The sequence below is a fragment of the Falco punctatus genome (assembly GCF_963210335.1).
Source record: "Falco punctatus genome assembly, chromosome: 3".
Taxonomy (NCBI): domain Eukaryota; kingdom Metazoa; phylum Chordata; class Aves; order Falconiformes; family Falconidae; genus Falco; species Falco punctatus.
Genome location: NC_137582.1, coordinates 51,118,506 through 51,135,934, shown reverse-complemented (window position 1 = coordinate 51,135,934; position 17,429 = coordinate 51,118,506). Strand labels below are relative to the sequence as shown.

The 17,429-nt window shown below is 39.5% G+C and overlaps 1 protein-coding gene across 3 annotated transcripts in view; it reads left to right on the top strand.

Moving 5' to 3' along the window:
- Positions 1 to 17,429, top strand: part of SPIDR (scaffold protein involved in DNA repair) — a 209,168-nt gene that overhangs the window by 135,033 nt on the left and 56,706 nt on the right. For all 3 annotated transcript variants that reach the window (XM_080381474.1, XM_080381472.1, XM_080381473.1), the window contains exons 9-10: positions 1,471 to 1,681; positions 3,516 to 3,766. In XM_080381474.1, the coding sequence (XP_080237600.1) occupies positions 1,471 to 1,681; positions 3,516 to 3,766 (462 nt within the window). The remainder of the gene's footprint in view (positions 1 to 1,470; positions 1,682 to 3,515; positions 3,767 to 17,429) is intronic.

Genomic DNA, 17,429 nt, shown 5'->3' with positions numbered 1-17,429 from the left:
TGGAGTCAAGGGACTCAGTGTCCCATAGGGATGAACTACCTCTCACTTAGATCCAGAAAGCTCACAGATGGCACTAAGGCATCATGGTGAAGTTCAGTACTTAGTTTTATGTTGTAACTTTTCACAAATTTTTTTTTCAAATCGTAATTGCTGCAGCTCTTCCTATGCTTTTGAAAATATGAATGCATTAATTTCTGTGTAGCTATCTACTCTCTGGGGAATTAAGGGGTCTGTTACATAACAGACCATGGTCAAGGTCTTGTATGGACTGAGATCAGAAATAAGTATTTTGAATGGGCTTGTTTTGGTTTGGTTTGGTTTTTAACTTTCATTGGTTGCCTTTTGGCAGACAGTGTCATAGAGGTGAAAACTTGCTTCATCTCCATAGTACAACTGCTGAGCAGTCTCGAGACTGAAGTCCTGAGGTTACTTCTGAACTCAGGTCAGCTCAGCTTTGCTGCCAAGGCAGGAGGCCTTGTTTTACTCCCAAGCGATAAAAATCTAATAGTAGAAAAACACAGCCTGTAATAAAGTCACTAAGTGAATTTTGTTTCTGTTTTGATGGTCTCTAGAAAATGAGATTACTGATTGTTTTTGTTAGCTGACTTCATTGGGTTTGTATCCTGTGAGTATAAAAAGCATATTTCTAAGTGTATGACGGTGATACTAGCACATGAAAAAATCCCAACATCGAGACATGCTTTGGCATTAAATTATTGTGTATTTAGAGATTCTGTAACCATTACCTTAATCTGTTAGGCAAGAAATTGCCGCATATGAAGCTGTTTGGGAATTTACATTGGCACTAGAAACCAAAACTGGGTCTTGGAGAGCACTTTTATGGCAGCAGCAAACACACAGGCAAAATAATACACAGCATATCATAGGAAAAACATAAGATTTGGCTTTTAGAAAAAGAGAAGAAAAAGAGCGGAAAGAACAGCGTGGTGCTGGCTGCAGTGAGAATGGCTTTGAGTTGGTGGGAAACGCTCACCAGAAGATGTCCTGGTCTGCCAGGGCCAGGCTGGGTCCAGCAGGGCCAGTGTTCTGAATTAACACAGAACAGGACTGATAACTTTCATCCATGGCTTTTACCTCAGTAGCTGTATGCAAGGGTTCCTGGTGCTCTTGGTTCCATGCTGACAATGTGGAGACACCAAGAAGCATTTGTGTGAAGCCAGATGGGGTTCAGGGGCTCATCAGCTCAGCCCCCTCCCAGGCGTCAGTTGTCCCTGCACACAGTGAAGTTCCACTCGCCCAGGGCTATGCCTGAGGTGGTAGGGCTGACCCAAGCTGAACATGTCCACGGGTGGGGTTGTTTGCAATTTGGGCAACACACCTTTGAGTGTTTTGGTGGTAACTATAGAAAAAATGGGAGAGAAATACAACACAACACACATTTTAAAATAGTGCTTATTGGTAGTTTTACCTTGTAATGGATCTGATGCCACTTAAATTATTTTTTTCCAGGCAAAAACTGCTTCTCAGAAATGCAGATGTTCCTGTTATCATGAATACGTATTTTAGTCAGAAGGTGCTACTTAGTGAACATTCAGAAACAAGAGAGAAGTCAAGTGGTTTTACAAAGATGCTTATTAAGAAGAATATTATATCTTTGGCACAGACGTTCAAACTAGATGACCTTGATGATGAGTTACACCAGGAATCTTCAGATCATCAGGTAAGGTCCATTTGGTTCACAGTTTAGCACGTATTAAGAAGTCGGTGAGCAGATGTTTGGAAATCGTAACAGAAATTCTAGATTACTGACCTGTTCAGTTTCCCCTTTCATTTAGCCAAGGCTGAATAATATGCTGTGTTTATTTTAATAATATTTTCTTAACGGAGGCTTTTGGCTTATTCAAATGCTGAACTGCTGTGAGGTTATTGTGCTGCAGTCTCACTACTGTGCTAAATTGTATCTTGGTTTTTCATTGATTTTTCTCTTATTCTTTATAGCTGAAGAGCTGAACATTATTTGAAGTAAAAATCTGTTTTCTGCTAACTCACTCAAGATATTATTTTAAATAAACATTCCCTTTTCCCACTCCTATTTTTTAACTCATTTCCTAATCAATGCTATAATTTCTTTCAAGCATCAATTGGTACCACCGCCACCCTTTCCCACCCCTTCAATTTGTTTTCTTTCCTGTTTTGGCTTGGTTTATATTAAAATGACTACTAATTGTGCATGTCTAGCTGTGGGTGTACAAGCTGAGGTGTTTTAAGGGATCTGGTTTTCTGATAGTCTGTGCCAGCATTTTCTGAAAGCAAGGCTGTTGTAAAAGCTTTATATTGGCCAGCCAAAAATAATTCTTAATATTTGAGAAGTTTGGCCCTACAAGTTTGATGAACAACACTGAGTGTCAGCATTTTGTATTTGCCTTATATACAATTCCCATTATAGGCCTGGGAATTAAAAAATTACATAACTCAAATCCTAATCTCCTTCCTCGCTTCAGTGCTACCTTGTAAGAAGCTTCTACTATGGTATTCAAAAACCAGAACAATTTACTTGTTCCCCTCATGGTTCCTAAGAAAAAAATTCACTTCATTTAAAACTCAGTAGACAATTTTTATTGCAACCACTTTGTAGACAAAAGGGTAGTGTCCTATCACGATTTTCTTTCAAATACTGCAAATTTTCCTTCTCTACTGGTGAATAATACTTATGGCACAGTCTGTAATACTCTGAAAACCTTTCTTGGCACCTAGCTTTTTATAAAAACAAGTTTCATTGTAGAAATAGAAATTTGATTCATGCTTGGAAAAAGCATGCATATATATATATATATATAATGTTAGTCTATACTTGCATGCATTTTCTACTAAGATATTTATTTTAAAAATAAAATAAATGAAATTACTCGTTTAGATTAAAGCAATATGTAGCATAATTTTATTCATAAAATTTATTTTGAAAGTTTGGAAGATTTTATTCTTAAAATATGTTTTGGAAGTAGTGGAAGAATAAATTAAGGTTTGTACTTTTGAAGTTTTATACTTTTCATTAATCATCTAATTCTTTTACATTGAAACATTTTACATTGAAATGTGTAAGTCTGAGGACTAACTTTATTGTCCTATAAAAGTAGACAACTGTTCATTTTCAACTTAATCTGAAAGTCCAGAAGCATTCAAGGTGGATTTAACCCCTTTTTTAGAAGAGGAAGGAACAGAACATCAAAGAACTAAAAAATGAAACTCAATTCAAAGGGAAGAATCATAAATACTAATATCAGTTCTGTTTTCCTGCTAGTGTCACCCTCATCGGTCATTAATTGATTTAGCTCAGTCCAGAGCACCAGTTAAATACAGGAGAGCACTCTTCTGAGTGTTCATTAAAAATCCACAATAAATGCTGGCCATTAGTCTGTAAGTTAGTTTAGGTGCTGTAAGTATTTTGAAAGTGATTTTGCACTTCTTGCAGTCATTTTTTATGCTGAAGCTTTACTAACGCTACATAGTTTCAAGGTCCCCTGAAATGTTTCTGTTTATGGGATTTCCTTCACCAGGTTGCTTGCGCTCCACAAATCCCTAACAACTGTGATTCGAAACAGCATCCCTTAGCACAGAGTGCTGTTAATGATTCTCTGCTTGAAATGGTGGAAAGCCAGGGAGCAGTGGGATGGAGAGAAGTGCAGGTGCGAGTCATTATCCAAAGGGTGTACTGTTTGCCTGCAAGAGAAGCTTACAGAAGCCACGTTCAAGGAAACAAGCCTCTTTGTGCAACACCCGTCATAAATTCAGATCCACCGAATGTTAAGTGAGTAATAAGATGCATGGGAATTTTCCTGTTGAGGCTGTGATATACGAGAAACCAAAGAGGAGGGAGTTTGGAAATGTCATTCTTGTCAGCTCACAGGGAATAAGCACTGTCAGCAAGGCCCAGGGCTCTGGATGGAAGTGGTGTGTTTTTTTAATAGGTATAGTGTGACACAGAAGCAGTCTTGCCCAGAGGAGGGGAAGGATCTGTCTGTAGTTCATGTCACCAACAGGCTTTTCTAAAATGAGGATTTTTGCACAGATGCCACTGGAGAAACATAGGTGTACACATGCAAACTTCCATTGTGAAGCCACTGGAGAAAGCTCTTGTTGACTTCTGGTAATCTGGAGGTCACAGCAGTTCAGCTTCTGTGCAGTAAAAAGTGATCTGGTTTCAAAACATTAGCAGCAATGCAGAAATCTTATGTGCAAAACCCGTGGAGCATACAGCATTAGACAAAAGGTTTTACCCTCTGCATCCTAACAGTGGTCTGTTTTCAGTGTAGGGAATCAAGAATGGGACCTTGTTCTCATAAGTACAAAAGCTGTGCCAGACATTTTCCCTTCTAACCAGTACTGAACTGTTGGATCCTTTCCTTTTATGATCCTTGAAGTTTGAGACCAAAGACTGATTTCAAAGTCTTTCTCAGCAACTCTGGGTCTGGGATCACTGTGTCTGTTATTGAATTTCCTTCCTTTGGTTTTGCACTAACTTTTGGTTCATGCTGGCTTAAAATTTTGGAAGGTAAGATACATTTGATTTTGTTTTCACTCAGGAAGCTTATTAATGTGAGTTGCAGTGGCAGAACTTATATAAAGCTGCTAAGTTCAGCCTTTCAGGACATGAGGAGATCTCTTTTCCTGCAGTTTAGGACCTGAATGGAGATATGCAATTAGTTTAAAAGGTCCCGTTGAGAACTCTCCAGGTGTGATTTGCAGTAGGCTTTGAAGGGATTCTTCAAAGGTTTGAAGAATTTGAGTTCCTCTAAGCCACCCTGCTGGTGGATAGTAGCATGCTCACGGGTCCTTCTTCCTGAGCTTTTGGAGTATCAGAATTCTCCCAAATCTTGCTACCTTGTAAGCCACTGGATAGTTCACAGCGCTCATTGATCAATAAAATTACTCCAGGAGGAATTGAGGAAGATTGTTCTTTCCTAAAATGCAAGCTTGGTCATCACCCACAGGAAAGTAATTACCAACAGCCTTGTCCCCCACATTTTTTTTTTAAATCCTTTGCCTATAATAGTTATATTGACCTTAACATGCATTATTTTTTTAAAAAAGTAATTGATACATCTTGTTGTTTGAGCTCATTGCTTTATATTTAATTAATTCTTGCTAGATTATATATTTTTTTTAAAGTGAGAGGAAAAGTACTTTACCAGTCCCACATCAATACATGATTTTGAGGACAGCATAGATTTTCTTCCAGAGGGCTATGTTTGATCAGAAATCAGGTAGCTGATAGTCTGTTATTCAAGCTCATTTTTAACAACATCAATTTTCTAGCAGAGTTCAAATGATAATACTGTCTCCATATTTCCTTCCCAACTTTTAACCAAAAGTATACTTAACTTTCAGTCACACAGTTTGAGGCAGTTAACCTGCCTGAGCCCACACCCTTCACAGGAATGGGGTGAAAGAAAACAGAAATCTCAGATTGCATGTCTTATGTCAAACTTGAGATAGAAATAAAATAAAAAATGAGAGTCCATTGCCTCTGAGTACATGCTAGAGTTGCGTATTCTCACATGCAGTTGTTAAACTGGCCTCTTGGGAGTTCAAGTGTTATAGATGTTCCAGCTCAGAAAAGAGCTTGGTTGTTGTTATTTGCAGCTATCAGACAGTCTTTTGGACCCTGAAGAGAAAAATCAACTTACTTTCTCTTTTGCAAAGAAGAGAACTAACACTTCTTTTAAAGACAGGAATGGAAAACACCTCATACTGCTTTATCAGCTGCTATTTTCATGGCTGATAAGTATCCACATGGGACTTTTCTCCTCTATCAAAAATGTCTGTGTCTGTCACCTGATAGTGAGCAAAAGGGTCCAATGCTCTTTGGCAGTTCTTTAAACCAACTGATGGCTCATTCTTTCGTAATGAAAAACTCTCTTTTTTTCTTTCTGAACTTCTTTTAGTGAAGTAAAATTGCTATGAAAGCAATGTTTGTGTTTTATCAGGCAAGATGAGTTAGACAACTCATTGTTTTGTAAACAACAGTTAATTGATTTGTATTTTAGACAGGCTATTTTATTGTGTATCTTCTTTTGCAGCACTCCACAATAACCTACATGTTGTTGCCACAGGGAAGCCTTAAAAACCACAGTAAGCTGAAAAGAGGCAGGAAATTAAATGTGGAGCAAGGGAAGTGACACATTTTGTTCAAGGCATCCAGTTTCTAGAAAGAGTGGCAGACTGTGGAGAAACCTCTATTTTCATTGTAAGGAAATGGATTCATTTCATTGGTTAAAACGAACACCGGTAAAGCATAGATATTAGAGTAATGCCTAAATGCATCCAGGTTTATTATTCATAAATACAGATATACAGAATATGGCCTTTTGCTGACAGAAAAATGGATACGTCCGATGGGTTTAGATATGCTTAGCTGAAGTATCTGAAGTATTTTCCGAGGGCACTGAAAATTCAGTACAGAGACTGAGATTTTTTCCAGCTTCTGTTGTACGTAAATTGGACCCATGTTCCCTGCATTACTGTCGAATCATTTGCCTTTCCCCCTGTAATCAATTGCTCTCTCAAATGGACTTTTCATGCTGAAGGAGTTTCATTGGGGGAAAAAAAAAGAAGAAAATATGACTCGTCATGACTGTCTGCCCATTTCCAGCATTCCTGGCATACTTTTTGCTGCTTTTTCCCCTCTGATGAGAGAGATACTTTTGCTAATAACACAACACATGTTTGTCTAAAGCCGATTATTTTGCCTTTGTTTTGAAAAATGCCTGGCTTACATCTGCAAGGACCCCAAAGAGACTCCTGTCAACCTGAGGAGCTCACTGGCACTGAGGTGTCTGACTCACTGCGTCGGCCTTGTACTTTGTGTTCCTGGGATAAAGCAGTGTATAATTTGGATTTTGCTCTTGCCAGTATCTGTTTGTTTTGAGCAGGCCACGTGAGTGCAGTAAAAAATAAAGTTGGTCAGTTTTATGCCTTAAAGGACAGGGCTGGTTGTGTGGTAGTGGGTGAAACTAAAATAGATGCATTTTTAGGACTATTAGGCTGTTAAACTGGTCAGAGCACTCAAAAGATTTGGGTGAGGAGGCTCGAGAGAGAAGAGTGTTGTCTATTAAGAAGCAAGAGCTAACCACTGCTAATACAAAACAATGCTAGCTATAACTGTGAAATCCACATTTTAAAATCTTTGAGTGACTACAGAAATTTTCCATTCGCTTCTCTTGGCTTATGTTTTGACCTGAATGTCCTACCTGAACATTAGCACTCTAAGCCTACTACAACTCTTTATTCCAAGAACAAAAGAAAAACAGTACATTTACTTGAAAATATAATGTGATCTGCCTCTGTGCACTGGTCAGCAATAGTTCTTTTGGTTTTGCTCTTGATTTTGTTTTGCATTTGCCAGATCTTAGAGCAGTGGAAAGGCCTGCTACCATGCAAGCAGGACCCTTGGGGAGCAAAATATTTAGAAGAGCCAAGGATTTGTTTGAGTGGCTGGAAGAAATAGAACTATGGGGAAAGTCGCATTTCTCTGTCTGAGCAGGCCCCCAGAAACATGACAGTCAGTTGCTGGGATTCATTATGCTCTAGAAAGTTGTTGCAAGTTTCTGAGTAGTCTTTTCCTACGTAATTCGGTGTAAAACAGTTTTATTGGTAAGTGGTAATCCTGCAAAACTAATTCATTTCAAAGTTGGATTTCCCTTTTATCCTCTTTTTTTCATCTGATGATCTTTGCTGTTTATCTTAACATAAATCTAGTCAATGGGTTAACCTGTCTGGCAGCATACACAACTAAAAGTGGTGTGTCAGGTGCTGCAACTGCATTCCAAGTAGGTGGACTAATATATTGAAAAGTCACCCTTATGGTATGGAAAATCTAGCTGAAATTTTATAAAGTGTATTGAAACAACAACAACAAAAAAGAACCCTGTAGATCTTATTTGAAAAGATTCCAGATTGGAAAGGACTGTCATGAAAGATACATATTCACAGATGCTAACATCTGTCAGAATGTTTCTTGTGGCTGACTTAAATCTGTTTACAGCATTCCATTTGTTTTTTGTGCTTTTTCAACAAAACATTTTATTGAATGGTCATAAATGCAAGTTTTTAAAAATTACATTATATTTCTGGGATGTGATTTTTCAAGTGGGAAATAAACAGGAAATAGGTAACTGAAGTGCAGTAGAGAGTACTGTGTAAGCTAGAAGTTTGCTCTAATTTTCCCTTTTCAGATCCTTCTCAGAAGTGAAGATATATGCTTTTAATATTCTTGCAAAGTAGTCTAATTGATACTTGACGGACTTGTAATAATTCTAACAGCTGTGGTTCAAGATCTAGTAACCTGTTTCTGCTTTGAAGGAGTTTTTGTTTATTTGGTTAGTTTTTTGTTATTCACAGTTAAGACTCCCTGGCACTTGGATTATTCCCTTTTGCCTCCACCCTGCTCTGTTTGTAGTTCTCAAACCGGAGCCACCAAAACAGAGAGGAAGGACAAAAGACTGTTGGAAAAACAGTTTGGGTATCACATTGTCTACTGAAACGTTAAATTACATATTTAACACTGTAGCTTTCTCATGCTGTTGCCCAGATAGCCCAGAAAGTCTGTTTTCCCTGCTGCTGCAGGCAGATAGATAGAACTTGGGCTTCTTCCAGTGCCACTGTAGTACAACAATTTGTTAATTTGACATTACTGTTTATTTTTCAGTGCTAAATATTTACATGATCTTATTCTGTCCAAGGCCAAGGTGAAAGCACTGTTATCTGATATACTCTGTACAAATTAAAAAGAAAAAGGACCCTTCAACATACACTACTGTTTTTCAGCCCTGCACTGGGAATAGGCAATTAAACAATTTGCCATCGTTCTAAAATATGTCAGGGCAGTGGTAAAAGCTGCTGATGTAGAAAAGAGTCTCAGGAAGACAGTAGCCAGCATAGACCACCAGTGTGACAGGGATTCAGTCTCTTTGGAAAGCAAATGGGCAGGACACAACACTGTGTGTGCCCGCTTCCGTATGTGTCTAGCAAAAAGGAGACACTGGTTGCTAGCTTGTATTTCCTCCATACTCAAGTGCTTAGACTGATCAGTAAAGTGCCCATATGTTCACAGAACATAGTTGCCGCCCACCAAAGACTTCTGTTGGTCGAGAAGGAGCTCTGCTTACTATGTATTCCCCGTGACAGAGAAATTGTGGAGATATGTAAATAACAGAGAGACAGATAAATGGTATAGAAGCATCATTATGTGGAGCTGTGTATTTGCCACCACATACCTTGTAACCATACCTTTTCACACCTCCCACATCTGATGATTGCATACAGGGCTTTAGAAAGCTGGGGAAGCCTTATTGCACCTCGAGACCTCATTTCCCACTGCTGTTTTATGGCTGTATCCACCCAACTGATTGTTTTCAGGGGAATATGTAGATGGGAGGAATGGGAAGAACAATGTAGTCCCCTGTATGTTATCCTATAGTGAAGACCAGCCTAGGCAGTAGAAAGTGAGTAATTTGAAAAGGTGATTTTCCAGCCCTAGAGCAACAATCAAGGTATGTGCTGTTGTAGGTTGTGTGGTTTAAACAAGGAATAGTAATTTTCCAGCACCTGTTACTTGTCAAGAATTATTCTAAGATGACCTGTGTAAAAGGTATGGAATCTTCCCCTTGATTTTGACCTTTCTTCCTCGTGAATTTTTGTATCTCTGAAAGTTATGTCGATGACACAACTGAAAGCAGAAATCCTCCGTGTGTGTTTTACACCTCTGCCTTTCACTGACCACATGACTTCAGTCCTGACCTGAAGGAAGTGTTCAAGTCATGCTGGAGCTCTCAAAAACTTTTGTAAAAGCCAGAATCTGTCTCTGGGATTTGTTTTTCTGCCACTGTGTTACAGAAGGCGAGGACCATGAACACTGATAAATGTTACAAATGCCTAGATGGACACACACTGAGCTAGCAGTTGGGAGAGAAATGTAACTGCCGAAATACTGCCCATAATTTCTGTGCAACTTGGGCAGGTACACTCTCTTTGAGTGCATAGTCTTAACTATCTGCATAGATCAGTAGATGTGCAAAGAAACATCAGCATAGTTTTAATACAACAGTGGGTTTCTGTAAAGGTAGATTCTTAGAAATAACTTTTTGTCATAAGCTTTGTAAAAGTTTCACTTTGGATATAACAAATCAATAGTCCTTGGAAAGGTGTTATAAACATACTCTTTTGGGAAGAAGGAGGTCTTTTATCACAAAGGCTATAGAGTCAAGAATATACAGTCCTATGTGGTTCTAAAATTATGGGCACACTCTAGTAATTAAGACAAGACAGACTTGGGAAGGGACAATATTGCTAGGACATGCGCATTTGTATCTTAAGCTTTTATACACCTTCTTTTATAGAATACAAAAGATTAAAATACAGCAAACAAAACGAATAAAGCTCCTCAGAAAAGACAGTCTCAATTAGTTTTTTTCAGTAAGCATTGTGGTTTAAAATTGGTATGTAACTTATAAATGCACTTAAAAGTTATCTTATGCTCACATGTCAGTCCTGGGTGGCTGCAGTGCCTGCTGGTTTTGTTCCATTTCTCGCAGCCTAAAGCAGTCACCAACACCACGCTGGGTGGGGATCCGCTACGGGCTGTGCTGAAATCCTCAAACTCATTTCAGTTAATGCCTCAGCCCCTCTTTGGCTAAAGGGGGCTTCACTGGGTCTGGCAAAGAACACACTCCTCAAACAAGAAAAGTGGTGAGCAAAAGCCTGGGGTGAACTAACCGTGTATTGCACTTCACAGCGTAACGGCTCAAGTGGAATGGTAGTTAAGAGAGATTTAGTTGGGTTTGTAATTTTTGTCCTGCAGTAAGAAAAAAGGAAACTATTCACCTGATGCATACCGCCCCATATATGTTCAAAATGGTTTTGTAACTCACTGGACTTAGATACTTGGTTTGAGGCCTGTGTTTGGCTGCAGTGTGAGCTCCTCTGGACAGCATGCTTTGCAAGTGCTTAAGGCTAGGACTGAATGTGAAATATATTTCGGAGAGGTTTCATGTGTAAATGGACCAGGAATGATGTAATGAAGTTGCAGAGTGTAATTTTTGGTGATGTTTGTAACGTGGGCTGTGTTTCATTCCATATCACATGATAACGGGATTTTATATGCATACTTCTAAAATTATTTCTCTCTGTCAGTTGTTTCCCAGCTCTGGCACTCTTACTTTTCATGCCATGCCAGTCATTGAGAAGGATCTCACAGAAGCAGCTCCTGCCCTTCTGGAGGTGCTAATCTGAGCCATCAGGCAGTTACCACCAGCCAACTGTAAATATCTTTGTGCAGCTGCTTACTCCTACTCAGAGGCAGTTACTGATCTGTGCAACCCGTGCAAGGTGCAAGGGCTACATCTGAAAGCTGTCTTCATATGGCCACCTGGGAGTGGGGTGAGGGTACTGATCGCTCCCACCAGCCTTCCTTGTGTCTGTAGCAGTGGAAGGAAGGAGGCAGAGATGGAAGTGAAAGCAGCAGGTAGGCTCTCCCTGGCTTTGTGCTGAGTCCTGTGCTCTGGAGGTTTTTGTCCACTTTCACATGCACACGAATGTGGATAGCAGGTAGGAGTGAAGGTGCAGTGAAGTCTCTCCAGTGTTTCCACCTTCCATGCGTTTGTACTGCTATTTGACACTTGGAACTTGTGCTGTCACTGCATCATCTTGTCTTGTCTTCTCCTGTCATCCTTACCTAGGAAGATGGCTTTAAGGAAATGATTATAAAAGTATAAAATTATTCCATATTTCTCAGTAGTTTCCCAACAATTCTTGACCAAGGGCAGCCACATACTTGGGAGTGCCTGCCTGGCAGGTGGGCTATAGTCCCTTCTACAGCTGTGCAGTGATGGTTCCTATTCAGCACGTGCTGCAGGAACTCCACCAGCAAGGAGACATTTGCTTCTCTTTCTGAGTGAGTGAACAGGGGAACTGCAAGGAGTGCATCATTAATGAGGTGGCATAAGAGATTGCACTGGAGTTCCAGCTTCACGGAGGTGGAAAGCGTAGTTGGGGTCATGGAAGTAGATTCCCAGGTGTGGGAGTGTGTGGTAGGTTGTGGGAGAAGGAAGCAATGTGTGGAGCTGAGGTCCTCATATAAGGGACATGAGAGTGGTCATAAGGCATTAAAATACCATTTTGTGTGAGTTACCTTTCTGTCTGCCCATTAGTTTCCCTTGAGCCCATGTAGTTCCTGCTATGGATATCCTCTCTGAGGCAGCAGCTTTCCCCACTATTGAACTCAAATATGGCCTAGTCATGACATCTACAGATGTTCTTGTCTTTGTCCTATAATGATGACATTATGCATTTTCCCCTGCTTCTGAACAAGTGCCAAAATTTTTAAATTCTGTTTGACATGAGGAAAAATGTGCAAGGAAATCAATTTGATTGGAACAAGTTGTGTCACATCTTCAATACAGAGCTATGAATTTGCTGCCTATAGTGACATAATGTAAAAGGGAAGGGGAAGAGCTCGTTAGCAAAAACATTCAGTGCCTGATCTTTGCAGTGTTTTTAATGTCTTTATTTCTGTTTAATTGTAAGCGTGCATTTCCTTTGCAAGGGAGCTGAAAACTGCCAAAACTTTCCTGCTGCAACCTGGGTTGTTTAGTTATGGTTAAAAATATCTGTGATAGTAGCTCATCTATACCTCAGTGCTTCTGTGTATCTGAGTCAACATCTGTATTTGGACTGCCAGGATTTGGGGGGGAATAGTAGGAATAACATCCTGAGAAAACAGGTATTTGAAGTGGATGCTTCAATAATCAGGAAAACTGGTGGCTCTCAGACTCTTTGCACTTCAACACTGTAAGTGGGGAAGGACTCTGCTATGGTTGTGGATTTGTAAGAAATGAGTTAGAAATCAGGTTATATACACTGTGGAGAAGGGGGAGAACTCGAAGCAAAAAGAAGTCCCACCTCTGATTTAGAGGTTGTAACTTCAGCAAATCAACAATCTGCAACGAGATATTTATTTTTAAATGCTACAAAGGGTTGCATGATGTTGGATAACATCTGTATGTTAGATTTAGGAAACTCCTGCACAGGTGAATAGATTCTGTTGTCAACTTTGTTTGATCCCCATTAAATACATAGAATCTGGATTTGGGGGTGACCCATCTGGTTGCAGTTGCTGTTTGGGTAGTGCAAATCAGGAGAAATTAAAAAGTCATGCATTGAGCAAAATTATGAGATTGAAGAATCGTGATATTTGGAAATAAGTTTTTTTTCTTATAGATGTATTTTTGTGAGTTTCTAAGATTTTTGAGTGAAGAACCCGAAATTTCCTCTTGATAAGCCTTATGTATAAATGTATTTCCTTTATAAAAGTGAAAAAGAAGAAAAGCTAGGTATGATTCTTACTTATTTGTTGGACTTCAGAAGCTGAGGTTTGAACATACACATCCAGTATTTTGAAATGGAAAAGAAATATAAAAACAGGCAGTACTGTTGCATCCTTTATGTGCTTCTAAAGGAAGCCTCCCTTTTTTCCTTTAAGGTGGACTGATATTCATACAACACTGTCTTGTGACAGTTCTTTGGAACCAGCAAACACAGGACTAGAAGGAATTGTGATTGGCTTAGCAGAGTGGATAACAAGCCTGACCTCCCAGCAAAGACCTGAAGGGTTTGTCTCTGTCAGAGGTCACTGCTGAAATACGTAGAAGCAGACAGTGACAAAGTAACTGTTCTCACGATAAAACCATCTATTTAAAAGTAGCAGATACACAGTCCAATAGTCCAAGAATAATGAAGAATGTGTGTATGCACAGCATGGTTGAACAAAAATTGCTGAGTGTTGCAGCACTTCAATATGTGTTTCGTCTGTTTTAGTTAATACGTTTTAGTCTGAATTTGCAACCCTGGAGTTGCATGCATCCTTTTTTCCCATTCAATAGAAATAGATGTGTTTTTCCTTTTCTGTATATGAACTGGATAAATCTGAGTCTCTTTCTTTTTTCTGCAATTTTGCTTTGTATTTGGCACAATAAAGATATAAATCCTATGTTTTGAGAGTGCACAGAAATCTGAAGTATAAAGTGTCATTTCTCTGCGTGCATTATTTATTACAACTGAATTCATAACAACAGTACAGCAAAGCAAAGTAATGTTACAGCAAAACGTGGTAATATATTGTGAGAATCGGGCTGTGTTCAGCTTCAGGGTGGACTAACGTGTTTATGCCTGTAGGTCAGTCCCTTGGTTAATATTTCCTTCCTTTATCCAAGGCATCACTGAAAGCCCAGGGCTTCAGGCTGCCAGGAGGATTTGCTGGGCGAGCTGAGTGGCCACGTGGTTTGTCTCTCCCCCTGCATCCCCCATGCTCAGTGTGTCTCTGCACACGCTGTTCGGTAAACAAACTTTGGAGAACCAGAGCAAGCTGGTTCAGAGCAGCCAGTTCATTCACACAGACCACTTGGAAAGTGATGCCTTTGCGCAGCCTTGACGTACGGGCTGAGGGAAGCAGAGAAGTTAGTATTTATGTTTTCATTAATGCTTTTTATAGCTGCGAGCCAGCTGTAGCTAGTTAACATTAGCCTAGGACATCTATTAGCGTGCAGACCTCTTACGCAGGATAAAGGGCTTCTGATGGAAACAGAGTTGTTACTCATGGTCCTCATGGCTATGTGTTTACATGAAGGCTGTTTGTGCTGACATAGGATATATATTAGAACAGCATGCACCTTTTTAATGAACAAATTTTCCAGGATTCAAGAGGATTTTGTGTAAAAACTTCTAGTGTCAAAAATCTCAATGTTTTCATCTTTAAATGGCTTATTGCTTGTTTAAAAGCTATTATTTTCAAATAATGCTTTGTAGCTACACAGGTACAAGAAGTATTTTCTATTTAGTTTTTAGGATGAGTCGGGAATAAGCAGTATTGTTGCAAGTCTCGAACACACCAATTTGGACTGCTAAATTTTTTTGCTATGAATGATGTAAGTAGCTGGCAGTAGCACAGGATGGATTGGACCTAGGAGTTTGGCCCAGAGGAATTGATGGCTCAGCTATCCTTCTCTGGTTTCTCCCAGTTCTTGCTTTTTATTCCTGCCCCCCCGCCCCCTTCTTCTGGAAGATCGTTAGTCAGATGGGTATTTAAAAATAAATAACAAAAGCAACTGCAAAACAGAGAATGAGGAAGACACAAGAAGTGCTGTTTTTAGAGCTCCTATGACAAGCACCATGGTCTCTGGTATTTGCGTCAATACAACACTTTCCTTTCCTGGTCAGTCAGTGTTCCCCAAACAACTCTGACAGCTCCGCTTGTCCAGGCAATGGCAGAGGCATCTAAAGAAGTAGGAAATTTTGTCTATCCTCTGCTTTGCATTTCTGTAGAGGGTGTGGAATGAGCTTATTGCTTTCTCACAGCAAATTTAGTCATTTTAATAGTTAAAGCTTTGGAATAGAACATTTCAGGACTGGCTTCCCTCTCAAGTTTTCTTCTCCTGCAGAAGATAGATTGCATTGAAGACCATTGTTGCGACTCCTCTTCTTTCCAGGTCTTTTGCCTCTGCTTGCAGTGTGGTTTACAGAGACTAGAGAAGATTCCTGAGCCATTGTAAAACAGTCTCAGCATGAATTTCCATTCCTGTGATCCTTCTAACAGTCCCACCAATTCTCACTGATGAACTCTTCAAGTGGAGGGGACTTCAAAAAGTTCATTGTAAAAAGCTTTAGTTTGCCTTGTTAAGCCTTGCCACCTCTTGAAAACATTGATTACATCAGCCATCATCATGTCAGAATTATACCTTTATGGTTCACAAAGAGAGGCTTTATAATGCTATTCTTTTTCATCTGTGCATCAGTATCTGTATGTGGAATTGCTTAGTAGCCCCACATGCCAATGTCAACTCACATGGTTGAACTTCTGTCTTACCAAGACAAAAAATCAAGATTATCTCCCAAAATTGAATCACTTCTAATCTCCTTTTCAGATAAATTTCCTCCACCCATCCATTTAGGTACACCACCCTTAGTGATCCACTTGAAAAGAATGTGACAAGCTCTTGAAAGCCCTGTGAGACTGTGGAAGCACAGCTGTTGAATTATGTGGGTTCATTGCCTACAGCTGTACCCTCAAAATACAGGGTGGGAAAACTTCCATCAGTAGTATCTAGGCTTCCCTACAGGGTGTATTCTGTGATTTGGCCTGGTATTACCTTTCTAAATGTGGGTCAAGGCTCAGTTCATTCCAATTTCGAAGTCAGCTAGTCTTTTGAGGGCCATAATAATAATTTCTTACTGAGGCAATGTCAAGCTTTGATATGCTCACGTTCTTCCTTTTAATGCAAACCAGCAAAATTGTGCTGGAATGTTTTGCACCATTTGGTAAATCTGCTGGAGGCTTTTGTTCATTGTGATCTGATAGAAAACATTTTTGTTCATATTTACTCTTCTCCTAAATGCTTCATAAGCATTTTTTATTATGTACATGGAAATGACCTATGTGGTGTCATCATGTGCTGGCCCTTGGGCTTGTTTTGTATTGACTGTTCTGCTATTCAGGGTCCTTTCTCATTTGTTCCTTGTGTTCTTGTGACTGAAACTAAAATCACTGTGCAAGAATTTAGCTGGAGGAATGTGGAGAATTGGGAAAAACAATTTTATCCAGCAGAGTTTTCCCACAAAGATGGCTAGGACAATCAGCATCATGCTGCTAGCTTTGGATATTGTGTATATAGATCAATGCATCAGATACTGTATTACAGGACTGTGTAGCCTAAAAAGCAATGTCTTTCTCCTCCAAACATTTGGCAAAGGTGTTTTTAGTGTTTTCTCAAAGTCCATGCTTCTGTGACATCTAATTTAATACAGCCAAATTTATCATAACCAGATCCTGCCTAACCAATCCTTTCCCTGAGTCAGTTGCCTGTTCTCTTTAATTTATGGATCTTGCTAGTTTTTCCAGCACACAAAGAACGTGTGTTTGGAGGTAAGGAGGCATTTTTCCTTGGCAGGGCACCTGGTTACAGCATGGATTTTCCTATTCCTGAAATGCTGTGATAATGTAGAATAGTACACAATTATGCCCTGCAATCAAAATCTTTTTGACCAAATCTGGCAGGATTTTTTGCCTGATTTTTCTGATGGATTTTTCTGATGGCTTGGGGATGGTCTTTTTCTTGTGTGTTCAGTCCATAGCATCCTAATGAGGCATATGATATGTGGGAGGCATGGATTGGAAAGAGATAAAGCTGCAGTTTCTGTCATCAGGCAGTACTGGGTTGACAGCTACTAATTTTATCTAATCTATTTGCCTTATATCTTACTCCTTATGCCAAGTAATTGCCACAAAACTCCCTCCTCTTGGCCCCTTTGCAAAATAGCTTAATGCATCTTTTTTTTTTTTTTTTTAATCTATATATCATGTTACTGTATGTCAGATGTCAGAAATAACCATGTCGACTGCTTAAAAAAAAGAAAAGGAGATG